General features: G+C 48.0%; 1 protein-coding gene across 1 annotated transcript in view; it reads right to left on the bottom strand.

Moving 5' to 3' along the window:
• Positions 1–837: 837 nt before the first annotated feature.
• Atp2b3 (ATPase plasma membrane Ca2+ transporting 3) overlaps positions 838–19,662 on the bottom strand; it is a 74,605-nt gene continuing 55,780 nt past the window's right edge. The window contains exons 21-22 of the mRNA XM_090326405.1: positions 15,769–15,855; positions 838–3,910 (exon numbers count right to left, since the gene is read on the bottom strand). Of these exons, the coding sequence (XP_090182531.1) occupies positions 3,590–3,910; positions 15,769–15,855 (408 nt within the window). The 3' untranslated portion in view covers positions 838–3,589. The remainder of the gene's footprint in view (positions 3,911–15,768; positions 15,856–19,662) is intronic.

Raw genomic sequence — 19,662 nt, 5'->3', positions numbered from 1 at the left:
TGTGAAGTACAGATATCCACATGCAGGCATCTGGGACTACAATGAAAAGACTTGGAGTGAAGGAGTTAACGAAATAATGGACTTTCTTCCTGGGGCTTGTAGGTAAAGAGGAAAGTGTGGGATTAGAACCTTGTATGCTGCACTGGTGCAGCTGATGACGAAAAGCAATCTCAGCCAGGCCAAGCTAAATGTTCTTAAATCACTGTAAATGAGGCAAAATTTATAATCTTTGGAGTGCAAAAATAAAAGACATCTGAGGTGCTCCAAAAAGGTAGAATATTCTAGGTTGTCAAAAAGTTAAACACAGCCAGGACTGGGGGCTTGTGCCCATAATCTTAACAATTTAGAAGGTTGAGATCTGAGGATTAAGGTTTCAAGACAAATGAGGCAGGGAAGTCCATGAGACCCTTATCTCCAATTAACCAGCAAAAACCTGGAAGTGGCTCTGTGGCTTAAGTGGTAGAGAACCAGCTTTAAGTGAAAAAGCTAAGGGATAGTGCCCAGGCCCTTAGTTCAAACCACAGTACACATAGACAACAAGGAGGGCTCTACAAATATGTTGAGTTCTGAATTGTTACAACTTTCCCCTCATCTGAGGATATACGGGCCAAGACATTCAGTATAGGTGATTTCAGGTCAAATTGGTCAGAATCCCCCAGAAGCAATGCTCTCCTTGCCTTACGGGGGGCGGGGGGGGCGCTGCTTTTTCTTGGCATAAGAGCCCAGTAGGGCAGTGGCATGTGGAGTGAAAGGCCTAGTGCCATAAAGTCACATGTTTGGTCGTTAATGGAAACTTATTAAATAAATCACACAGATAATCCAGACCAGGATTGTAAGAGCCTTTCATTTTTTTAATACACAGAAGTTTTGGTCTATTCTTTCAATTAAGAAATTCAACTATAGACTTTAAATTATTATGCATCTGCAGTCTTTCTCATTAGATATTTTTTTGTTCATCTTTATAACAGGCAGATAAAAATGTAATACATATTTATGAACACAGTTGACCAAGCCATTCCGTATAATATAATGCTGTATAAAGAGCAGCTTCCCAATGACACAGGCCTCTCTCGGCCTGAAAAGTATACAAGAACCGGAGCGGAAGATGCGAGTTCACGGTGCCCCTCTCTGAACCCCATAGCGCAAAGGCAGCCTCTGGACTACACACTCAACAAGGACATCAGACAACTTTACACAGCAGCAGTGAGGGTTTGCTTTTGAATATCAAGTGCTCATTGGCTCTATTGATGTGTCTACAACAGGATGACGAGAAGCTCAGTAGCGCAGCCGTATCATCCGCAGCTGAAACACTTTGAATTTTACTTCTTGTGGAAGAACACAAAGACCCTCAACATAGTGAGTTGCCCTTTTGTTATTGTGGTTGAAACAAGGACATCAGGGAACAATTTACAAATGGGTAACATTCTCAATGTGCCCTTTAGAAAAAGGGATGGCTTTAAGTTATCTGTAGCTGGCATTTTCAAATGGATTTCCTCTTCTGACCAAAAATTCTTTTGCCCGAGATTTGACTACTCCTGCTTTGGGGTGACATGGCATTGATGGTAACAGTGGCTTCATGGGGGTTCAGGGAGGTGAGATAAGGTTGCCACGGGGATATGCAGAATCACCCAGGACAGGTTGGCCCTCTGCAAGGTGGCCGTCTGCATCTGCTGCATCCTCGTGTTATGTCCATTAGCTCCACTTGTCTCCTGGTAGCTGAGCTCTGGCCCCAGCAACAGGCAAGTGTGGGAGCTGTAGGGAGGCCCTGGTCACCTCTATGTAAAAGACACCCAGAGGTTCAGAAGGTAAAGGAACCTCATGGGCAAAGCGCTGCCCATTTCGCTGATGTCGCCATAGGGATATCCATACTCAGGAGACTCAGGAGGGTTGGCAGTCCATTAGGAAGAGGCCCATCTGTCTGGCTTTCCTGATAGGGCACCAAATTTTGTACCTTTTCTGCATTCCCCTCTCAGGTTAACACTGATTCAGGGGAAACTGAGGCTTAAGCCACTGAGTGTCTGGGAGGATCCAAGGCCTACGAGCCCTGTTCTCAGCCACAGCAAAAGAGCTACTGGTGTGATGAGAGCAATGGTGACAGTGATGGTAAAATATAAGAGACTTTGCTGCCCCAGCATGGCCTTTTTGGGTTATGTGTGTCCTGTGGACAAAACGTCTGGGGCTGGAAGCATGCTTTGGTGGGTGGCACTGCCTATGTTATGGCTGAGTTGGTCCAGCGAGCACTTTCTGGCATTTGCCAAAACACAAAGTGGGATCCAGAGATGCTGAGGGTGATGAAGTTAGACAACAATCCCCATCAGCCTCTTGAGTTTGGTCACCCCTCCCATTCAGTCAGTCACTATGAGACTCAGGCCTGCATTGGGGGCCATCTGTCTCTACTGGGGGCTGCTTCCAGGATTGGCGTCAGGTGGGGCAGGGGCTACAGCAGTATCCACACCTTGCACACATGCTTCATGCTCTCAAAGTTGGGGGTATAGACAAAGAAAGCCACCAGCTACAAGGAAGGAGTTACAATTGGAATTGGAAAGTGAGGAAGCCAAACCCCAAGCTTCCTTGTCACTGACTGGAGGGAACAATTCTCTCAATACTTTGGTATTTTCCTTTGTAATACAAGACTCCATTGAATGGCTCTCCTCCCCTTCTATAGGCAGGGGTCTCAAAGTGCAAGTAAGGTCTCCAGGCCTCCAGCATCCTTCCCCAGCCCCCCTCCTCTGGAATCTCAGTAGAGCCACACAAGAGAGCACTGAGGCAGGAACTTAGGGAGGAAAAGGCATTAACTGAGAGGAAGTTCTTACAGTCTAGGTACCTGGGGGGGAATAAAAACCAAAACCAACTCCTTGCTACATTCAATGGAAATTCAAAATGAAAACGCCTGATAAGAGAAATGGAAATATCATGCCAATAGCTAGCTCCTTAATCTTTAAGTAAGCATCTTGTCACATATATGTATATGCACATAGATGCACATTCATGTAGACCTGCACACACATGCACACTGCTACTGTGGTCAGGGCAAGTTGCTTGATGGTTGCAGGTACATTTGAAGGTGGCTCCCTCTGGTGGCTGTCTGGGCAATGGCATCCTCCCTTGCTCCAGAAAGCAATTCCGTTTTTGGTATGTTTGTTGTCTGATGACTCTCTAGTGGCTACAGCAAAGCTTTCAATAAACCCCAAAAAGCCCTGACCCCAATGCACACCCGAGGTGGTGAACATATGGTGGAATTGTTTGTTAAGAACCAAGCATCGATAGAAAACAAAGGTGGAGTGCCATTCTTCTTCCTCTCTTTTTCTTTCCCCTCTTCCCTCTTGTCTTCTTCCTTTTCCTCCTCCGTCTGCTCCTGGGTCCCAGATGAGAAGCCCAGAGGGATGCACCTTTATCAAATGGATTTGGCTTCCTGCAAATACGACACAAGAAAAGTCCTTAGTTGTCTCAGTTGTTTGCCTCTTTGGCAGGTGTGCAGGTTCCCCTCTGTGCATGTGCATGTGCATGTGTGCGTGCGTGCGTGCGTGTTGGTGTGTGGTTATGCGTGAGTCCAAGTGTGTATGTGTGCATGTACAGAGAGAAGTTCTAGTTAGAGGGACGTCTCCATGCTGTGGAGTGGGCTCCCGGGTCTGGAAGAGAATGCCGAAGAGGTAGCTGACTTGGTGACATGCGTGGTCAGGTAGATGCCGCTGTCTATGGCATTGTTGTTCTGGTTGGGGGATGGCGGTGGTGGGGCCCGGAGGCGCTCCTCATTCTCATCCACGTCCGTGTCATCTATCAGCGGGATATTGTGGGTGTAGTCATTGATCAGAAACTCGGGCGTTGCCATGAAGTTATGGATGGAGCTCTTTGATTCCGGTTTTTCCAGACCTTCATAGAGTGAGCTACGGAATGCTTTCACCACTCGGATCTGGAGCAGAAGGTGTAGGGACAGGACCCAGGGTGGAGCAGGGACAACAGGAAGGTGTGAGAAAGGAAGGGCAGGAACAAGAAGGAAAGAGAGAAGAAGGGAAAGGAAAGGAAAGAGATAAAAAGGGAAAGGAAATAAAGGAAAAGAAAGGAAAGGAGAAAAGAGATAGTCAATGTGCAGCTGGTGCCAATGAGTTCTACCCACATCAGTGGCTAGGGGTTATCACAGCACTCGGGATGAGGTATTTGAATAAATGATGTGGTGGCTGTGCAGGGCTGTGGTAAGGGTTTTCAGGTCTGGGCTTTAGTTTTGTCAAGTGATCTACATTCAGGAAACATGGCTGTTCTGAATGATCTGGAATACTAGGCATTTGTCTGCTTCCTTGACCGGGGAGCAAGACTGGTCTAGGTGGCCCTGAGAATCTCTACTCAGTTTGAATTCTAATGTAGTAGAAATATGCTGAACCCCTTTAAGGACCTCAGCTCTATCCCCTCAGCTTTGTCGCTGCAGCCAGGACCTTCCATGCTCAGACCTGTCTGGATTCAGTGGATATTTTTTTGGTGCATTATGGGGCTTGAATTCAGGGCCTGGGTGCTGTCCCTGAGCTTTTTTTGCTCAAGGATACTACTCTACCACTCTGAGCCATAGCTCCACTTTTGGTTTTCTGGTCGTTAATTGGAGATGAGAGTCTCAAGGACAGGGATTGGCTTTCATCTTTAATTCCCAGATCTTAGCCTCCTGAGTAACTGGCATTACAGGACTGAGCTACCACTGCCCAGCCTTATTTATTTATATGCCTGTTGTGGGACTTGAACTCAGGGCCTGGGTGTTGTTCCTGAGCTTCTTTTGCTCAAGGCTAGTGGATCCACAGCTCCACTTCCAGATTTCTTTTTGTAGTTTATTATTCTTGCCCAGTCTGTCTTCAAACTGTGATCCTTAGATCTCAACCTTTTGAGTATCTAGAATTATAAGTGTGAGGCACTGGCATTCAACCTTGTGGCTACTTCTGTGTGTTCAACTTACTATATCCATTAGGGGTACTCGCATAGAATGACCTCCAATATCTGGAAACTTAGCAAGGCTCCTTCATATTATTCCTACCTGGCCAGCTGCTCTGGTCCCATGTCCTCTATTACTCTACTACTCCCTCTTTTGTCCTGGGGTGTTCCCAGAGCTCCTCTCTTCCCATCGTGGCTACAGCCCTTGAACCTGTCTGGCTCTAAGCTCTGGGCCTAAGAGCCTGCTGATCTCCACCCGGAGGAAAAGACTGAAAATGGCCACACTGTACACACCAAACTTGACCTGACTTAGCTGCCTTGCTCTACTATGGTGGTCCTTATGGTCTCTCATAAGCCCTATGCCATAGCTGGTTGCTTCTGATTTGGTTCTGTATGCTGCTTCTCCTCCTCACTCTTATACTCAGACATCCATGGACTTTGCCATAGTTTGTACATTCCTTGGCAATCCCCACTTTGCTTTCCAGTCTTCAGATCAGCTTGACTTCCTGCAGCAAAGACCTTGTACCTCTGTGGCCCTTTCCCCAATCTGAGCTCCTTTGAAGCATTCTCTCTCTGTCTCTATCTCTCTGTCTCTGTCTGTCTGTCTCTGTCTTGATCTCTGTCTTTCTCTGTCTCTGTCTGTCCATCTCTGTCTCTCTCTCTGTTTCTCTCTCTGTTTCTCTGTTTTTCTCTCTGTTTTTTTTCTCTCTCTGTTTCTCTCTCTGTCTCTCTCTCTGTTTTTTTCTCTCTGTTTCTCTCTCTGTGTGTCTCTGTCTCTCTCTGACTCTCTCGCTCCCTCCCTCCCTCCTTACCTCCCTCCCTCCCTCCCTCCCTCCCTCCCTCCCCCCTTTTTCTCTCTCTCTCTCTCTCCCTGTGTCCCCACCCCATCCCCCAGCTTTTCCACCTTTACTGGCACATGGACACAAGTCTCAAGGCTTACAAGCTACAGAGCTGCTATCTTGCTGCTCCCTTTCTGGTTTTCTGGCCTGGGCTTTCCCCTGCTTCTGGAAGCCAGGAACAACTATGCCAATCCTAGGCCTCCTGCAAGCAGCAGACCAGTCCCAATGTCATCTGGCTCTACTGTAAATGCAAAGCCAGCACTGCTGCCTTCCCTGGCCCATTAGGCAGGATGTGGGGAGCTCCCAGTTAACCCCTCCTCTGTGAAGTGCAGGGCATGTTAAGGATTCTAGTCTCACTTCCAAATCCAAAATGCTATGATTTCATTTTCTTGGTTTAGACAAAGATTCTGAAGTCTATGGCTAAAAGGCTGTGTTTGCTACTGGTTTGGTAAATAAAGTTTTATTGGTGCACTGCCATGCCCATTTATCTATGTACTATCCATGGGTGTTTTCAAGCTACAAGGACAGGGTTGTTTAGTTGCGACAGAAACCTGGCCCCAAAAGCTAAATATGTTTACTTGCTGGCCCTTTATGGGAACAGTTGGTTAGTCCCCAGTTTACACAATGAATCATCCTGACTACAAAGAGTTCCTTTTAGCTCCTAGAGTCTGGACCTTGAAGCTGACAATTCAGCCAGGGCAAGCTAAATGTTCTTAAATCACTGTAAATGAGGCAAACTTTATAATCTTTGGAGTGCAAAAAAGAAAAGACATCTGAGGTGGTCCAAAAAGGTAGAATATTCCAGGCTTGTGTGTGACATGCAGTTAGACTTTTCTCTGGACTGGGTGAAGCCACATCTGCCAGATTGCAGATGGACAGCTATTCTTCCTGAGTCCTTCATCTCAGACTGCTTTTTAAAATAGAATTAATACAGAAATTGGGAATCATATCACCTTGTTTTTGGTGCCAGTCCTGAGGCTTTGAACTCAGGGCCTAGGTGCTGTCCCTGAGCCTTGTTTTGCTCAAGGCTGGCGCTCTACTGCTTGAGCCACAGATCCATTTGCAACATTTTTGGTAATTTCTATTGGAGATAAGAGTCTCTTGGACTTTTTGCAACATAATCTTCAGATCTCAGCCTCCTGAGTAACTAAGATTACTGGTGTGAACCCTAGCACCCAACTTTATTTTGCATTTGAAATTAAAACAACAGAGTTCATATTTTTTTGTAGCCAGTTCCCATGTTGCCTTATTGGTTAGGGTTTCTGGTGCAAAACTGAAGCATCTATGTCAGGGATGGACATTACCTATTCCGAAGAGAAAAGGCTGTCCAGGACTCTACATTCAGTAAATGCATCCCTGACCTTGGCCACATTGCTGAGTTGGTGGTCTCCTTTGGACTTGGGTCATGTGATCAGGACAAACCAACTCATCCCACCCGGCTCAAACCTATTCATGCCCTGGGTCTCACTGTACCTGGATAAACCCCAAAATCCTTCCTACAAAGAATTGCCACGGCCACAGGGCAGCTTGTTTCTGTGGCTACCACTGCTTTGGCTCCACTGGCTTATCTCTGGCACTCCTCCTGGATGTAATTTGCTTCATTTAATGCCTACTACTAAAGCCAGGCATAGAGCTATGGATCAGTCAGCACATGGGGAATACACACGAATGAGCAACCCATACCTGAGTGGTCTGTACTGCTCCACACTGCTGGTGTAAGTTGTGAGTTTTTGTCTCTGCATTCAGGTCTAAAACTATTACAATGGCTATACACTGGTGTTATGATGGGGTTTTTAGCTCACTCTAAAGGTGAAGGGCACAGGCAATTCCTGGGCAACTGGTTCTGTGAAAACCAGCAAATGGTAAGAAAGGCTCATCATGGAGGACTGGATTATAGCCAGCTGTTGGTAGGCATCTTCATGGTCCCAGCTTCCTTCTGTCAGACCCAGAGTTCAGTGTTCTAAGCTAAGTCACAGCACAAGCTGAGTGAAACCCATGCCCTGTCCCAATGCCACAGCTTACATCTGCCTCTTCTTAGGCTCCTGACTGGCTTTCTCACAGTCCCCCCCACCATACTTCCCAAGGGATCTGATCATATCTGCAACACATCTAATTTCTTACCTAAAGCCAGGACCCTTTTCCTGAACTCCAAGCTTCTTTTGGTCATGTCCTCTTAAAGGTCCCCTGGACCTATCACACCCTTGTTCCAGAATGCCTATTGCCCCCTTCCCATCCCAGTATGACTGACACACAGCTTCTGACTAAGTCTGTCATTCCTGTGGTGGTTGCCTGTACTGTCCATTCTCCAGCTGGGATTAATATTTATGCCAATACTGGGGCTTAAACACAGAGCTTCATGTTCTTGTTTTGTGTATTTGCTTACAGCTGGCAGTCTACCATTTGAATCACAGCTCTACTTCTGGCTTTTTGCTGGTTAATTGGAGATAAGAGTTTCACAGACTTTGCTGTTCACAGTGGTTTCAAACCACAATCCTCAGAACTCAGCTTCCTGAGTAGCTACAATTACAGGTGTGCAGCACTGGTGCCTGGCTCCACATGACATTTCTCAGCTCTCTGGCTAAATCAGGTACTGCCATTTCCTTGAGTCTAAACATTCTAGGAGGATGGAATTGGCTTGGTTCCTAACTCTGGTGGAAATCCATTGAATTCCATCATCTACAGCCAATTTGCCTGTCGAATTTTTTTTTTGAGATGGGATATTGCTAAGCAGCCTAGGCTGGCCTGACATTTATAAAAGTCCTTTTATAGCTTTCTGGGTGCTGTGATTGCAAGCCTATTGCCACTATGCCTGGGTCTGTCGAATAATTTTAAAGAAAAAAATGCAAGCAGGAAACACGAGTCCTACAATTATGACTGAGGCTTCTGAGAAAACCAATGATGTCAGGCTCTGTGGTAGGGGTGGAGATGGGATCTCCAATAGCTTCTAATCACCTGCGTGAGATGGTATGCCTTACTGCCCCCTGCAGGCAGTCAAGGATGTTGCTTCTGCAATCTTCCCCCTTGCCTGGGTCATTTACTTGTTTGATTCAGCAAATTCCCTCTAGTCGCTGCCCTGTTTTCTGTGTTCTGCCATGGTTAGTGGCTCTGAGAGGCTTGTTGGATATTTGTCTCCTCCCACAAACTAAAGGGTACTTGGTCTCCATATGTCTCCTCATTTCCTTTCTAGTCAGGTTGTGGTCCCTTTCCTTTCCCCTGACTTCCATTTCATTTGTCTTCCAATGGTTCTCCATCTTCAACTGAAGACTGGGATGTGTAAGTTATGTCTCAATTGGCCTCAAATCTCCAGCCCCAAGCCCCAACAACTACATTGCTGCTTTCTTATGATCTCACAATCTGCCAGTTCACATCCTGCCACCACACTGCTACTACCACTCCCACCATACTGGCCTCGGCAGGCTGATGTGGGGCCGCCTCCTTTGTCTTCCTGTTTCTCTCCTTGCTGTAGTCCTCCTCCCCAATCAAAATGGCAGCCCAAGCAGTCCTTTTATAAGCCAGAACATTTCATAGTCTCCACCAATGCAAAACATCCAATAGCTGTGTTTCCTAGAGCAAGACCAGAAGTCCTGCAGCCTCTTACTTTATCCTCCTTTACTTCTTCCAGCTTCTGTCACATTCCTACCTCAGCACCAGGCACTGGCTGGTCCCTCTTTCGGGCCTTTCCTTCATTGAATCTCAGAGTTCTTTCCCCCACCTCTTCCCCATTTCCTCAGCGAGCCATTTTCTGCCCCACCACCACTCCTGCATCTGCCATGGTTTCTAGTGCTCCGTTTCAAGGGTACCTTCCACCTCAATTCATCCCCCCTCCCCCCCCCTCTCTCTCTCTCTCTCTCTCTCTTTCTCTCTTCCATCTCCTTCACTGAAGTAAAACTCCTAGAGGCAGTGATTTGCCTGTAGGGTTCCCTGATGGCTCCAGCATCCAGGAAAACTATCCACATCCAACAGGGGCTCAGTGAGTAGCTGAGAAGTGTCTACTGTGAGCCTGATTCCTGTCTTTCACAATAGCTTCATCCTTCTTCCAGGCTCTCCATGCAGTGTGCTTCAATTAGCTAGCTGAAGCTATTTCAGACCACTCTAGTCAGAAGCCTCCTCACACCTTGCTGGGCCAGCCCCATGCCTAGAAACTTTCATCCCGAGAATCAAGTCATGCTGTCCTTCCTTTTCACACTCATCTCAGCTTAAATGTTCATTCTCAGAGAGGCTGGCCTGGACATCCTGTTCATCTGCTCTTTTACTTTCTAGTACTTGGAACCATCAGTGCCTTTCTTTGTCATGTGCTTTTCTTTCGGTTGTTGGTGGTGGTCATGGGGCTTGAACTCTGGGCCTGGGCACTGTCCCTGAGCTCCTTTTTGCTCAACGCTAGCACTCTACCACTTTGAGCCACAGCGCCACTTGTGGTCTTCTGGCAGTTAATTGAACATAAGAGTGTCAGAGACTTTCCTGCCCGGGCTGGCTTCGAACTGCAATCCTCAGATCTCAGCCTCCTGAGTAGCTAGAATTACAGGCATGAGCCACTGGTGCCTGGCTTCCCAGTGCTTTTGTGTGCCTCAAACAGCTGGGCGCTCAGGGTGCTGTGCTACTGAAGTGCTATGTGAATGCTGGGAGCCTTACCCAGGCAGTGATGCTGCAGAACAAGGCTCACTTCCACCCTCGAGCTGCAGCAGAAGGCAAGCATACCATGTCACTGACGGGGGCCCTAAGCCCTGTTGAAAAGCTGCTTGTGCTCTTGCTTAGGCCTCCAATGCACAGAAAGGATGGAGGCTGGGACACAGGAGTGCAGAAGCTGGGAGACAAGCGAGGAACTGAAGGAAGGCTTATTCCAGTAAAGAATGGAAAAAGGAAACACAAGGAAAGAAAAATAAAAGCAAAAGCTCCTGAACTGCAGGACATTGCCTAATACCTTTTTACTGCATTCTGCTAATTCCTCACACAGAAATAATTCCATCTACTGATGCTTCTGGGGTTCACTACGCCCCAGGAAGGCTTCTCCATGTGATCTGCTTAGTATCTGTGCCCAGCATGTATGGACCTCAGATTTTGGGGGGTTTTTACCTGACTCCTCCCTTGATTTTCTACTGTTCTGTATCAACCACTAATCTAGAACCTTGCCTATTAGCTACCGTGGAACCAATGAGAATCCAAGATCAGAAATGCTGGAAACTGAAGAGAAGCTAACTTTGGCCTTACTTCTCTATGTTAGGAAACGGTTTGGACTCTTTCCTCCCCTATGGAGATGTCATGTGCTTCTGTTGGGAAAGTTAAAACACAAAGTGCAGCCCTGTCATCAAGGGATCATGGCAGAAATGAAAGACGCGGCTTTAGGTATGTGGCAAGCCTACATACACAAAGTGTCTGGTGAATTTTAGGAAAATTGCCTCTCATCTTAACACACTGACACCCACTGTGCCCAGGACCAAGAGAGGCCAGACTTGTTCTCCTGACATCATCAGGCTCTTCAGGTAGGCAGACAACACAGGATGCTGGAGGAGCCCCACCGGAACCCTTACTTCTCACACTAGTCAAGTCACACTGTACTGTCTCAAACAAATCTCATGAAATCTCAGCTCCTGGCTGCTGGCATGCAAGTCAGCATTCATAGTACTCACAGGAAGGGGTTTTGGGGTCTTCCCTAGGCTGCATTGTATTATGAGCTTTGGGAATTCCCTGGAAGTTGTTCCATCTGCACCATAGCCTGTGGCTCTAGGAAGGCTTGGGACAGGGCATGCCCTCCGGAAGGGACCAAATGCTTTTCCACATAGAGGCAGTGTACATCTACAAATAGCTGAGAAAAATGCCAATACATTCACTGTTCTCTGAAATCCAAGGGAAGAGATTTAGCCCAACATCTGGACAATGGAACAAACTTCCTAAAACAGGACTGTTTTCACTTTGCCAGATCCTTCCACCTGAGAGTGTGGGAAGAACAAGCAAGGCCCTGGTGGCTCACTTGGGGCTAGCTTTGGTCCCCATGCACAAAAAAATGTTCCTATTACAAAAGACAATGCAAACCAACTTCTGTGATCCATCTCAGTGTGGTTAATATAGAACTAAACATCTGGAAAGAGCTCCTTTGACTGCATGGGACCAAACCAAACAGCCATCCCTATCCCTTTTCTGGGCTAGATTAGGACTTATGAACTACTGCAACAGTAAACATTCGAGTATCAAGGCCCAGTGTGGCTGCAGGAATGTTAGGCTGGTCTGTCAGTTGGAGTGGAAAACAAACTTCAGGGGAAGCTCTGAAGAAGGCCTGGGGTTTGCCTGTCTCCACATGGAAAACAGCCATGAAAGGATTGTTGGGCACTAGACACTACAGAGAAGTTTTGATGGTGCCAGTATCTCGGTTTGGTTTGCATGGGGAGGCAGAGTGCTTGTTAGCAAAGCCAAGTGACCACAGTTTGGGGATACTGACACCAACTGCAAATGAAGTGTGCAATGGTGGTGGTGGTGGTGGTGGTGGTGGTGGTGTGTGTGTGTGTGTGCGTGTGTGTGTGTGTGTGTGTGTATGTGAATGTCAGTGTGTCACCAAACAGGGACTAGGATTTCACACTGTCCTTTTTTCCGGAGCCACCCAAGTGGCCTGGCTTCACATGAAATGAGGGGGCAGCTGTGGAAGGAAAGACATTACACTGGTTTAGGAGAATGGGAAGGAAATGGCTGTGATGGTAGTAGCCACGGGGCTTGGCAGGAGGGAAGAAATGGCTGACAGAGGAGGGAAAGCTTAGAGGTTGTTCTTGGAGCTAGGAGTTGGCAGGTCATGGTTGGTACAGTCTGGTAGTGCGATAATGAGCAGAAGAGAGAGAGTAGGATGTGTTAGAATAGGACCTGAATCCGGAGGCAGCAGAAATGTGTGTGTGTGTGTGTGTGTGTGGTATTGGAGGCTCAAAGGGCTGAAGAGGGCACACTGAGCCCCAAGGATTCTTAGTTATCCCACCCTCTGGGTTAGATCATGTCCTCTAGTCACCCTCTACTGTTAGCTCTGAGGCCACTGAATGGCCCTTCTCCGAAGAGAGCCAATTTTAGAAAAATTAGGTCCTTATTGGGAATGACTTTGAAGAGGAAGAGCCCTCCCTGCCCTCACTGCTACAGACACAGTCCTCTGATTCTTAGGGAGCTGAAGGGAAGACCAGTCTGGAATACAGGCCCTCAGAGGATAAAAAGTTTGTCATATAAGGAACTGTGACTTTTACTTAGGACACCTGTGATTGATGTATGAAACCTTTGGGGAAGCAGCAGGTGGCTTGTTGTTCAGGGAGGTTCCATTATGGTTCTCATTCCTGCTGAGACACTGTGCTTCCCCCAAAAGTTCCATGGATATGAGGAGATTGGGATGAGTCCTCATTCTGAGAGTCCAGGCTGCCTACGGGGCCCTGGGCAGGTCGTGGCCTAAGCCTGTGCTGGGTTCTGGATTCTTGTTTTTGTTTTTTAAACTCAGAGTGAGCCTTGGGTTCTAAATTGAAAACCAATCTGTGATATGGTGATGGTGAACAGCTTCCAGCACCAAAGCACATCCCCCTGAGGGTTTCTAGGTGCCGCAAGCAGCATCTTCCTCCACACTGAGTCCTTTCAGAGGTGCACCTGCTCAATAGGGATGAGCTTTTTTAGTCTCATGTTTGTAGGTTGGGACATCAGGCCCCCTGGGCCTTTATACCAGCACCCTTCTCAGAAAGCTGTGCTCTCTACCCTCACTTCTGCTGCTTAGGGTCCTCTGGAATACCTGTGAACAGCAGGAGGGTGGCAGCCCTTCCACTGTACTTACCAGGCTGCTGGGCTCCGGAGATAAATGGGAAGGAGGGAAATGGACACCAATGGGAAGGAGGGACGGAGAGGAAGGGTGGGAAGAAAGGAAGGTTGGAGAGGAAGAAGGGAGGAAATGAGAAGGGAGAGGAGAGATGAAGAAGCGAAGGAAGTAAGGAGAGAAGAAGAGAAGTGGTAGCATAAGAGAGGAAGTAAGGAAGGAAAGAAGGAAGGATGAGAAGGAGGAGGGAGAGGAAGAAGTGGGAAGAAGTGAGAAGAAGGGAGAGAAAGGAAGAAAGGAGGGAGGAAGCAGGTGCTAGGAGCAAAAAGGAGAAGACAGAGGGATGGCCCCCAGGGAGGAAGTGGGAAGCATCCAGGAGTGGAAGCAGGTGAGAGGAGCTGGAGAAGACCGCTTGGCCTCAGGGTAGGACAAGGCAGCAGCTGTGGAGAAGACTTGAGGGGCAGAGAAAATGGAGCATTGCCCCACCCCCAAAGTCAACAGGTAGGCAGATGGACAGACACATAAACAGGAGGCAAAGAGAGATGGCAAAGGAAAATGTGGAGGAAGTCAGTGAGGAGGAAGAGGCGGGACAAGTCTATGTGTATCCCTTAGGGACACTCATACCTTCTCCTGCCCCTCAGTTCTGAGGAGGAAAGGTTGTGCTGCCCACCTCGCCCTGACCAAGTGTGTTGGGAGGCCCATCTGCATCATGAATTGGCTTGACAACCCTCCACTGGCCTCTCTGGGTAGAGTGGCAGTGAGGCCCCCATCTGGGTATGCCAAGAACTCTGGCCAGACCAATGATGATGGGTATCGGCTAGTATTTGTTGGCCAGGTCGGTAGTCCAGTGGATGTGAGAGCAAGCTTGAGGTGTTTGCACCCCTGTGGTTTGGAGAAGAGGTGTGCTGTTCCTGGGGTGGCCCTTGTCCTTTCCTTAAAGGGCAGAGTAGCCCATATGGACAGCCTATGCAAGAGGAGGGGGCCCCCCACCGGGGACCTCTCACCAGTTCCTAAAAAAAAACAAGAACAGAACAGAAAGAAATCAAGCAAAAAGAAACCCGAAGAGTCTGTGATGGAAAAAGGCATAGTTAAAGACTGGCATCTGCGTGGGGATGGCTTGTCGCTGGAAGGAAAGGAAAGAGGTAGCATTGAACTGTCCCGGCAGGGGCTCTGGGCTCATACTTGAAGGTTTACTGTTTGGTTTTTGAAATCTCCTGAGTTTGTTACAAAAAGCAAGCTGCCTGGTTGGGAATAGGGAAGCCCGCATGGTTCTCTGCAGTTGGGTTCAGCAATCGAATGGCTTTTCCTTTGTCTTTGTAAAAAGATGTAAGCCATTATAGAAGTATTTATACTGGACTCTCTCAAATGTGATCAACCCCCCTGGGGATTTTTCATTGCCAGGTACCACTAAAGGGTATTGATTTCTCCCAGCTTCTCTAAGGAAGGAGACTGGAGGCCAGAATTTCCCAGCTTTATCATTCAAGGACAAGATAGGATCCTGAAGTCTGGTCCTACCAGCAGCAAGGGGGCAGCTGCAATCCATGATGGCTGGACTGCCTGCCAGAGCCAGGTCTTGGGACATGTCTAAGAGCTCATAGGTCAGGGCAAGGCATGCAAGATGGGCACCAATTGAGCAGGAATGCTTTGGCACCATCAAATCTGCTTGGGGACATGTGACCGTTACATGCTTTGAGAGCTACCTCAAGGAGAATGCTGGAAACTGCCACTTGGGTCCCTTCTGCTGCCAAGGATGCTGCACAGTGGGTAGTACCTCCTGCTCCTGTCCCCAAACCACATGCTTTCCTCACACTCACCACAGAAAACCGAGCCTCATACCAGACAGCACCAGAAGAGACCTGAGTTCATGAAGAACCATCGGCACATGAGAACAAGCTCAAGAAAAGAAAACCAATGGCAGCAGGAGCACTAAATGCAAACAAAAAAAAGGGAAAGAAAAAGCAAACAAAGCAAAGGACAGAAGGCCTGGCAGTGCTATGGGTTTGGTACAGTTCATAAGAGAATATGGCTTTGGAGAGACACATCGTCTGGCGGGTAGGACTGGACAGGGCGGTAAAGAAGGAACGGAAAAGCCACGGTGAGCGGAAATGCAAGACTGGAAAAAAGAGAAGGCAAAATTGGGGAGGCTTTATCTTCCCCTGAGATGCCATTTATGAGAGAAAAGGGAAGTCAAGACTCACTGCCAGCAGCGCTGGTGGGCTTGGCGGCAGAGAGAGTTACGTGAGTAGGGGTAGAAAGATTGGTTACGTCATGGAGCTGGCTGAGGACTGAAGACCGCCGGCGCACAGCACCCTGAAATGACCCGCTTCTCTTGAAGGTACTCACTACCTCCATCTGTGGGAGAGAAAATGAGATAAAGGTTGGCTTTCACTATGGTCCACGCTATTGCACGGGGTAGGGCTGGGCAAGGATGGGGACCACACTGGGAACATAGTGACAGCAAAGCCTCAACTAGGTCAGCCCTGCTCATGGAGAGCTGATGATGCTTTTGACCAGGCTGTGACCTAGAGAGGATTTGCTGGGCAAATGATTAGTGGTGGTGAGATTGCCAGGGAAGGGTTACAGACGAGGGGTGAGGGGAGGCGGGACACACCGCAAACATTTCAGAAGTAGTCATTTGCATTCACAATATGCTCATCGCAAGCCACTCAGTACAAGTCAGTCAGTACCTGTGTCTGGCAATACTTTGTTATCCTACTTCGGTAGCTCTCAACCTTTATTTCCGCCCCAACACACCTGAGGGATATGACACACTCCCATTAGAAAGAGGCCATTCTCCCATTAGATGAGAGGTACACCAGTGCACCTCAGTGGCACACGAGTTGGGAATTCTGTCAGCGAGTCATTTTCTTTCATCTTTCATCTTTCTCTAAGCAGGGGCTTCTGCAGACCTCCTAGCTTATAGGGACCTCAACAAAAGACAGGTTTCGACAGAGTCTTTGTTTTGTCTTTTCAGAGCCACAGGCATGGAGACATGGAGTGGGGTGTGACGATGGCTTCTGTTATATCCTCACTTTTTTTCGGGGGGGTGGGGGTCCAGTTCTGGCACTTGAACTCAGGGCCTGAGCACCATCCCTAAGCTTCTCCTGCTCAAGGCTAGCACTCTATCAATGGAACATAGCCACTTCTGGCTTTTGGGGGTGGTTCATTATAGATAAGAGTCTCACAGACTTTCCTGCCTGTGCTGGCTCTGAACCTTGATCCTCAGATCTCATCCTTCTGAGCTACGATTAATAGCATGATCACTGGTACCTGGCTTACAACTCCATTCCTACATTTCTGGAAGTTGATAACCAGGTGGGTGCTTGGCAAGCAAGACTCATGGGAGAGCTTTGTGTATGCATCCTGCTTGACACCCTGCCCCCAACTTGACATTTCCTGACTCCACTTGTGACTGAGCTACACACAGGCAGTGGGATCCCAAGGAGCTTGAGTCTAGTGACCACATATGACATCATTCTCATCAGGAGACCTGGTCCCTAGATATGCTAGTGTGCAGTGTGGCACATTTACAGCCTCCTCTTAGGGAACGACCTCAGTACGAAGAATCTCTGATCTTACACAGTGAAGCTAGTTTCTAGAAAGCACCATCTAGTTCACTGGATGACATGAACAGCAAAGCTAGCATGGATTTCTTGAGCTCGAGCACCCTTACTACCTGTCCCACCCCAGAGGCTCCACAGCAGACCCCAGTTTCAGCCACGTGTTGGACAGAGCGGAAGAAGGCAGCTCGACTGTTCACATTCTACCCCAATCAAAATACAGATGGACGTCATTTTGACCTTGGATGCACTGTGGAAAAGACTCATCATCTTCCTACTTGGCCTGCTCAGCACTCCTTTCACCCAACACAACCCACTCCCTTACTTGATTGTGCCTGCAGCACTGATGGTAAGGCAGCGTGGGGCTGTGTGTTAGCATATGGAAGGAAGATGATGAGGTGATGATGTCACAGCCTCTTGTGGGCTTTTCCTTTCTAGGGTAACTATTTCTGGCCTATAGAGTATGGTCTCAAGAAAGAGCGGTTATTAGGGGAGGAATAAAACGGAAAGGGAAACATGCCTTTGCCATACCCGATTTGCATTGGCCTCTCCTGCTTCACATGGAGTCTCCCCATGGGACAAGAGGACCACCCCTCCCCACCAAGAGCCCAAGCACTGGGCCAGGAACAAAGCCCAGTTGTTGGTGAAGCTTCTTACTGGTTTATAATGGAATGCACAAAAGACAGAACACATTATGAGCATTTAAAAAGGTACATGTTCTGGGTTTAAAGGGATCTCTTTTATTCTAGAATGACACCCTGGCATCTGGTGCATTGATACATTAGTAGGGAACAGTGCTGAGAGAGGGTAATGGGTTACTTAGCAACAGAAAGTATGCAGGCCTCAGAAATCTGGGGAGCAATTTTGTGGTTCACAAAAATCCAGAAATATGGAACCAGCTGCCTAGAAAAATGTATGGAACCCAAGAGGCCTCTTGCAGGCTTTATTTTTTGCTTTTCAGGCAGGCATTTTGAATCAAAGAAGCAGAAAGTCTATAAACCTGAACTAAAATAATTGATTGGTTCAGCATTGTTTAAAGGCATGGTAAATTTGATATGATAAAGCCAAACTGAAAAGCTCCTGGCATCAAGATCCCATGGAGGAATCAGAGTAGCATTCTTGAAGGACAAAGGAGCATGCTTGAGAACTATGGAAAGAGAACTGGGCCCTGGCCAGTCCTGGCTCTCACTTGGTGACTTTGGGCCAGTTCCTTCCCATCATTTCTTTGCTTGTAAAGCATCTCCAAGGCTGGCAACAGTCAGAATAACATAGAAAATCACAACTCCAACTGATGGGACTCACTTCTGCTAGTCAGGCAGTGGTAGCAGGCCCAGGAGTCCACAGGCATATAAAGATAACACACTCACAGATGCTCAAGCTACCGCTGACACTTCAGATGCAGGTGCAGAGCTTCTGTCTATATCTGCTCCCCGTGCGCCACCCCCCCCCATATTCCTAGGCTCCACAGTACACTTGGGGTATGACAGCTATAGTCTCCCATACAAGCACTGGGGAAGATGTGAGGATTGTGTTTTGTTTTGTTTTTAAAAATGTTTGATATGCTTTAAATTTAGCACAGAAATATTTATTGCACGGAACAAGAAAACACTATATGTGCTGCATTCCTGACCTGGCCTGGGCATGGTGTGAGCAGTTAGCACTGGAACTTGGGAGAGAAGACTCTTCCCATGGCTCCATCAGCTGTTCTCATTTGCTCCTGGGCTTCTGGGCAGGCCAGAACTAACATGTGGACCTAGGAGATCCTTCCTTGCCCAGCCTCCTGATGCTCAGCAAGAAAACTGTCTCCAGGCCCAGAAGCTCGTTCCACATTGGCTTCTTTGATGCTCCCTCATTCAGTCTTTCAGGATCTCACTCTCTAGAGGTAGGTGCAGTTCTCAGAAGTTCCTCAGATCATAGTGACATGCTCGGACTCAGTGCTATGAGCTGGTGGCAGGAGGGAATAGAGGATGAGGAGTCACAGGCTCGGTGACCGCTGAGCAGGCTTTTGTAGCGTGAAGAGATGGGGCTGGGGCAGGATGCAGCAGCAAGGAGGGAGCCACAGAGGCTTGGATCAGCACAGTATACATCTGGAAAGGCAGTCACGGTCACAGGGTATGGAGAGGAATGGGGTGATATCAAGAGGCTGCAGGTTCAAGGACCACAATCAGGTGCCTGGACTTTATCCACAGGGCATTGGAGAGGGGCACTGTAAGTCTTGGAATGGAGGTGGCACCAGAGGGGCTAAGCTAAGCAACATGAGTAGAGTAGTGGGAGACTGCAAGCACATGGTCTCATTTGAAGCTGGGGCCCAAATAGGAGAAGAGGGAGCACTGTGTACATGAAGAAGAAATAGGGCACCGAGGACAACTTAGGGACAAGCTGTCCCTATGTATGGCAGGCAGGATAAAGGTAGAACTAGAGGGGTGTGTGGTCTCAGGTCTTGCCCCAGAAAGGTGTTCAGACCGACTCTCAAGGGAGATCCAGCCAGGTGGTTCTGCCTTAAGGTGGTAGGACCCCAGAGAGAAGTGATTGGCTGTATGTCAAGACTTAGGGACTGTCACTGAAGAGAAGGTGATCAGGCCCTTTAGGAAGGTGGTGA

Source organism: Megascapheus bottae, chromosome X (genome assembly GCF_031878675.1).
Source record: "Megascapheus bottae isolate mThoBot1 chromosome X, mThoBot2.hap1, whole genome shotgun sequence".
In the NCBI taxonomy this organism is placed as follows: domain Eukaryota; kingdom Metazoa; phylum Chordata; class Mammalia; order Rodentia; family Geomyidae; genus Megascapheus; species Megascapheus bottae.
Note: the sequence above shows the minus strand (reverse complement) of the source record. Positions and strands in the feature narration are given on the sequence as shown.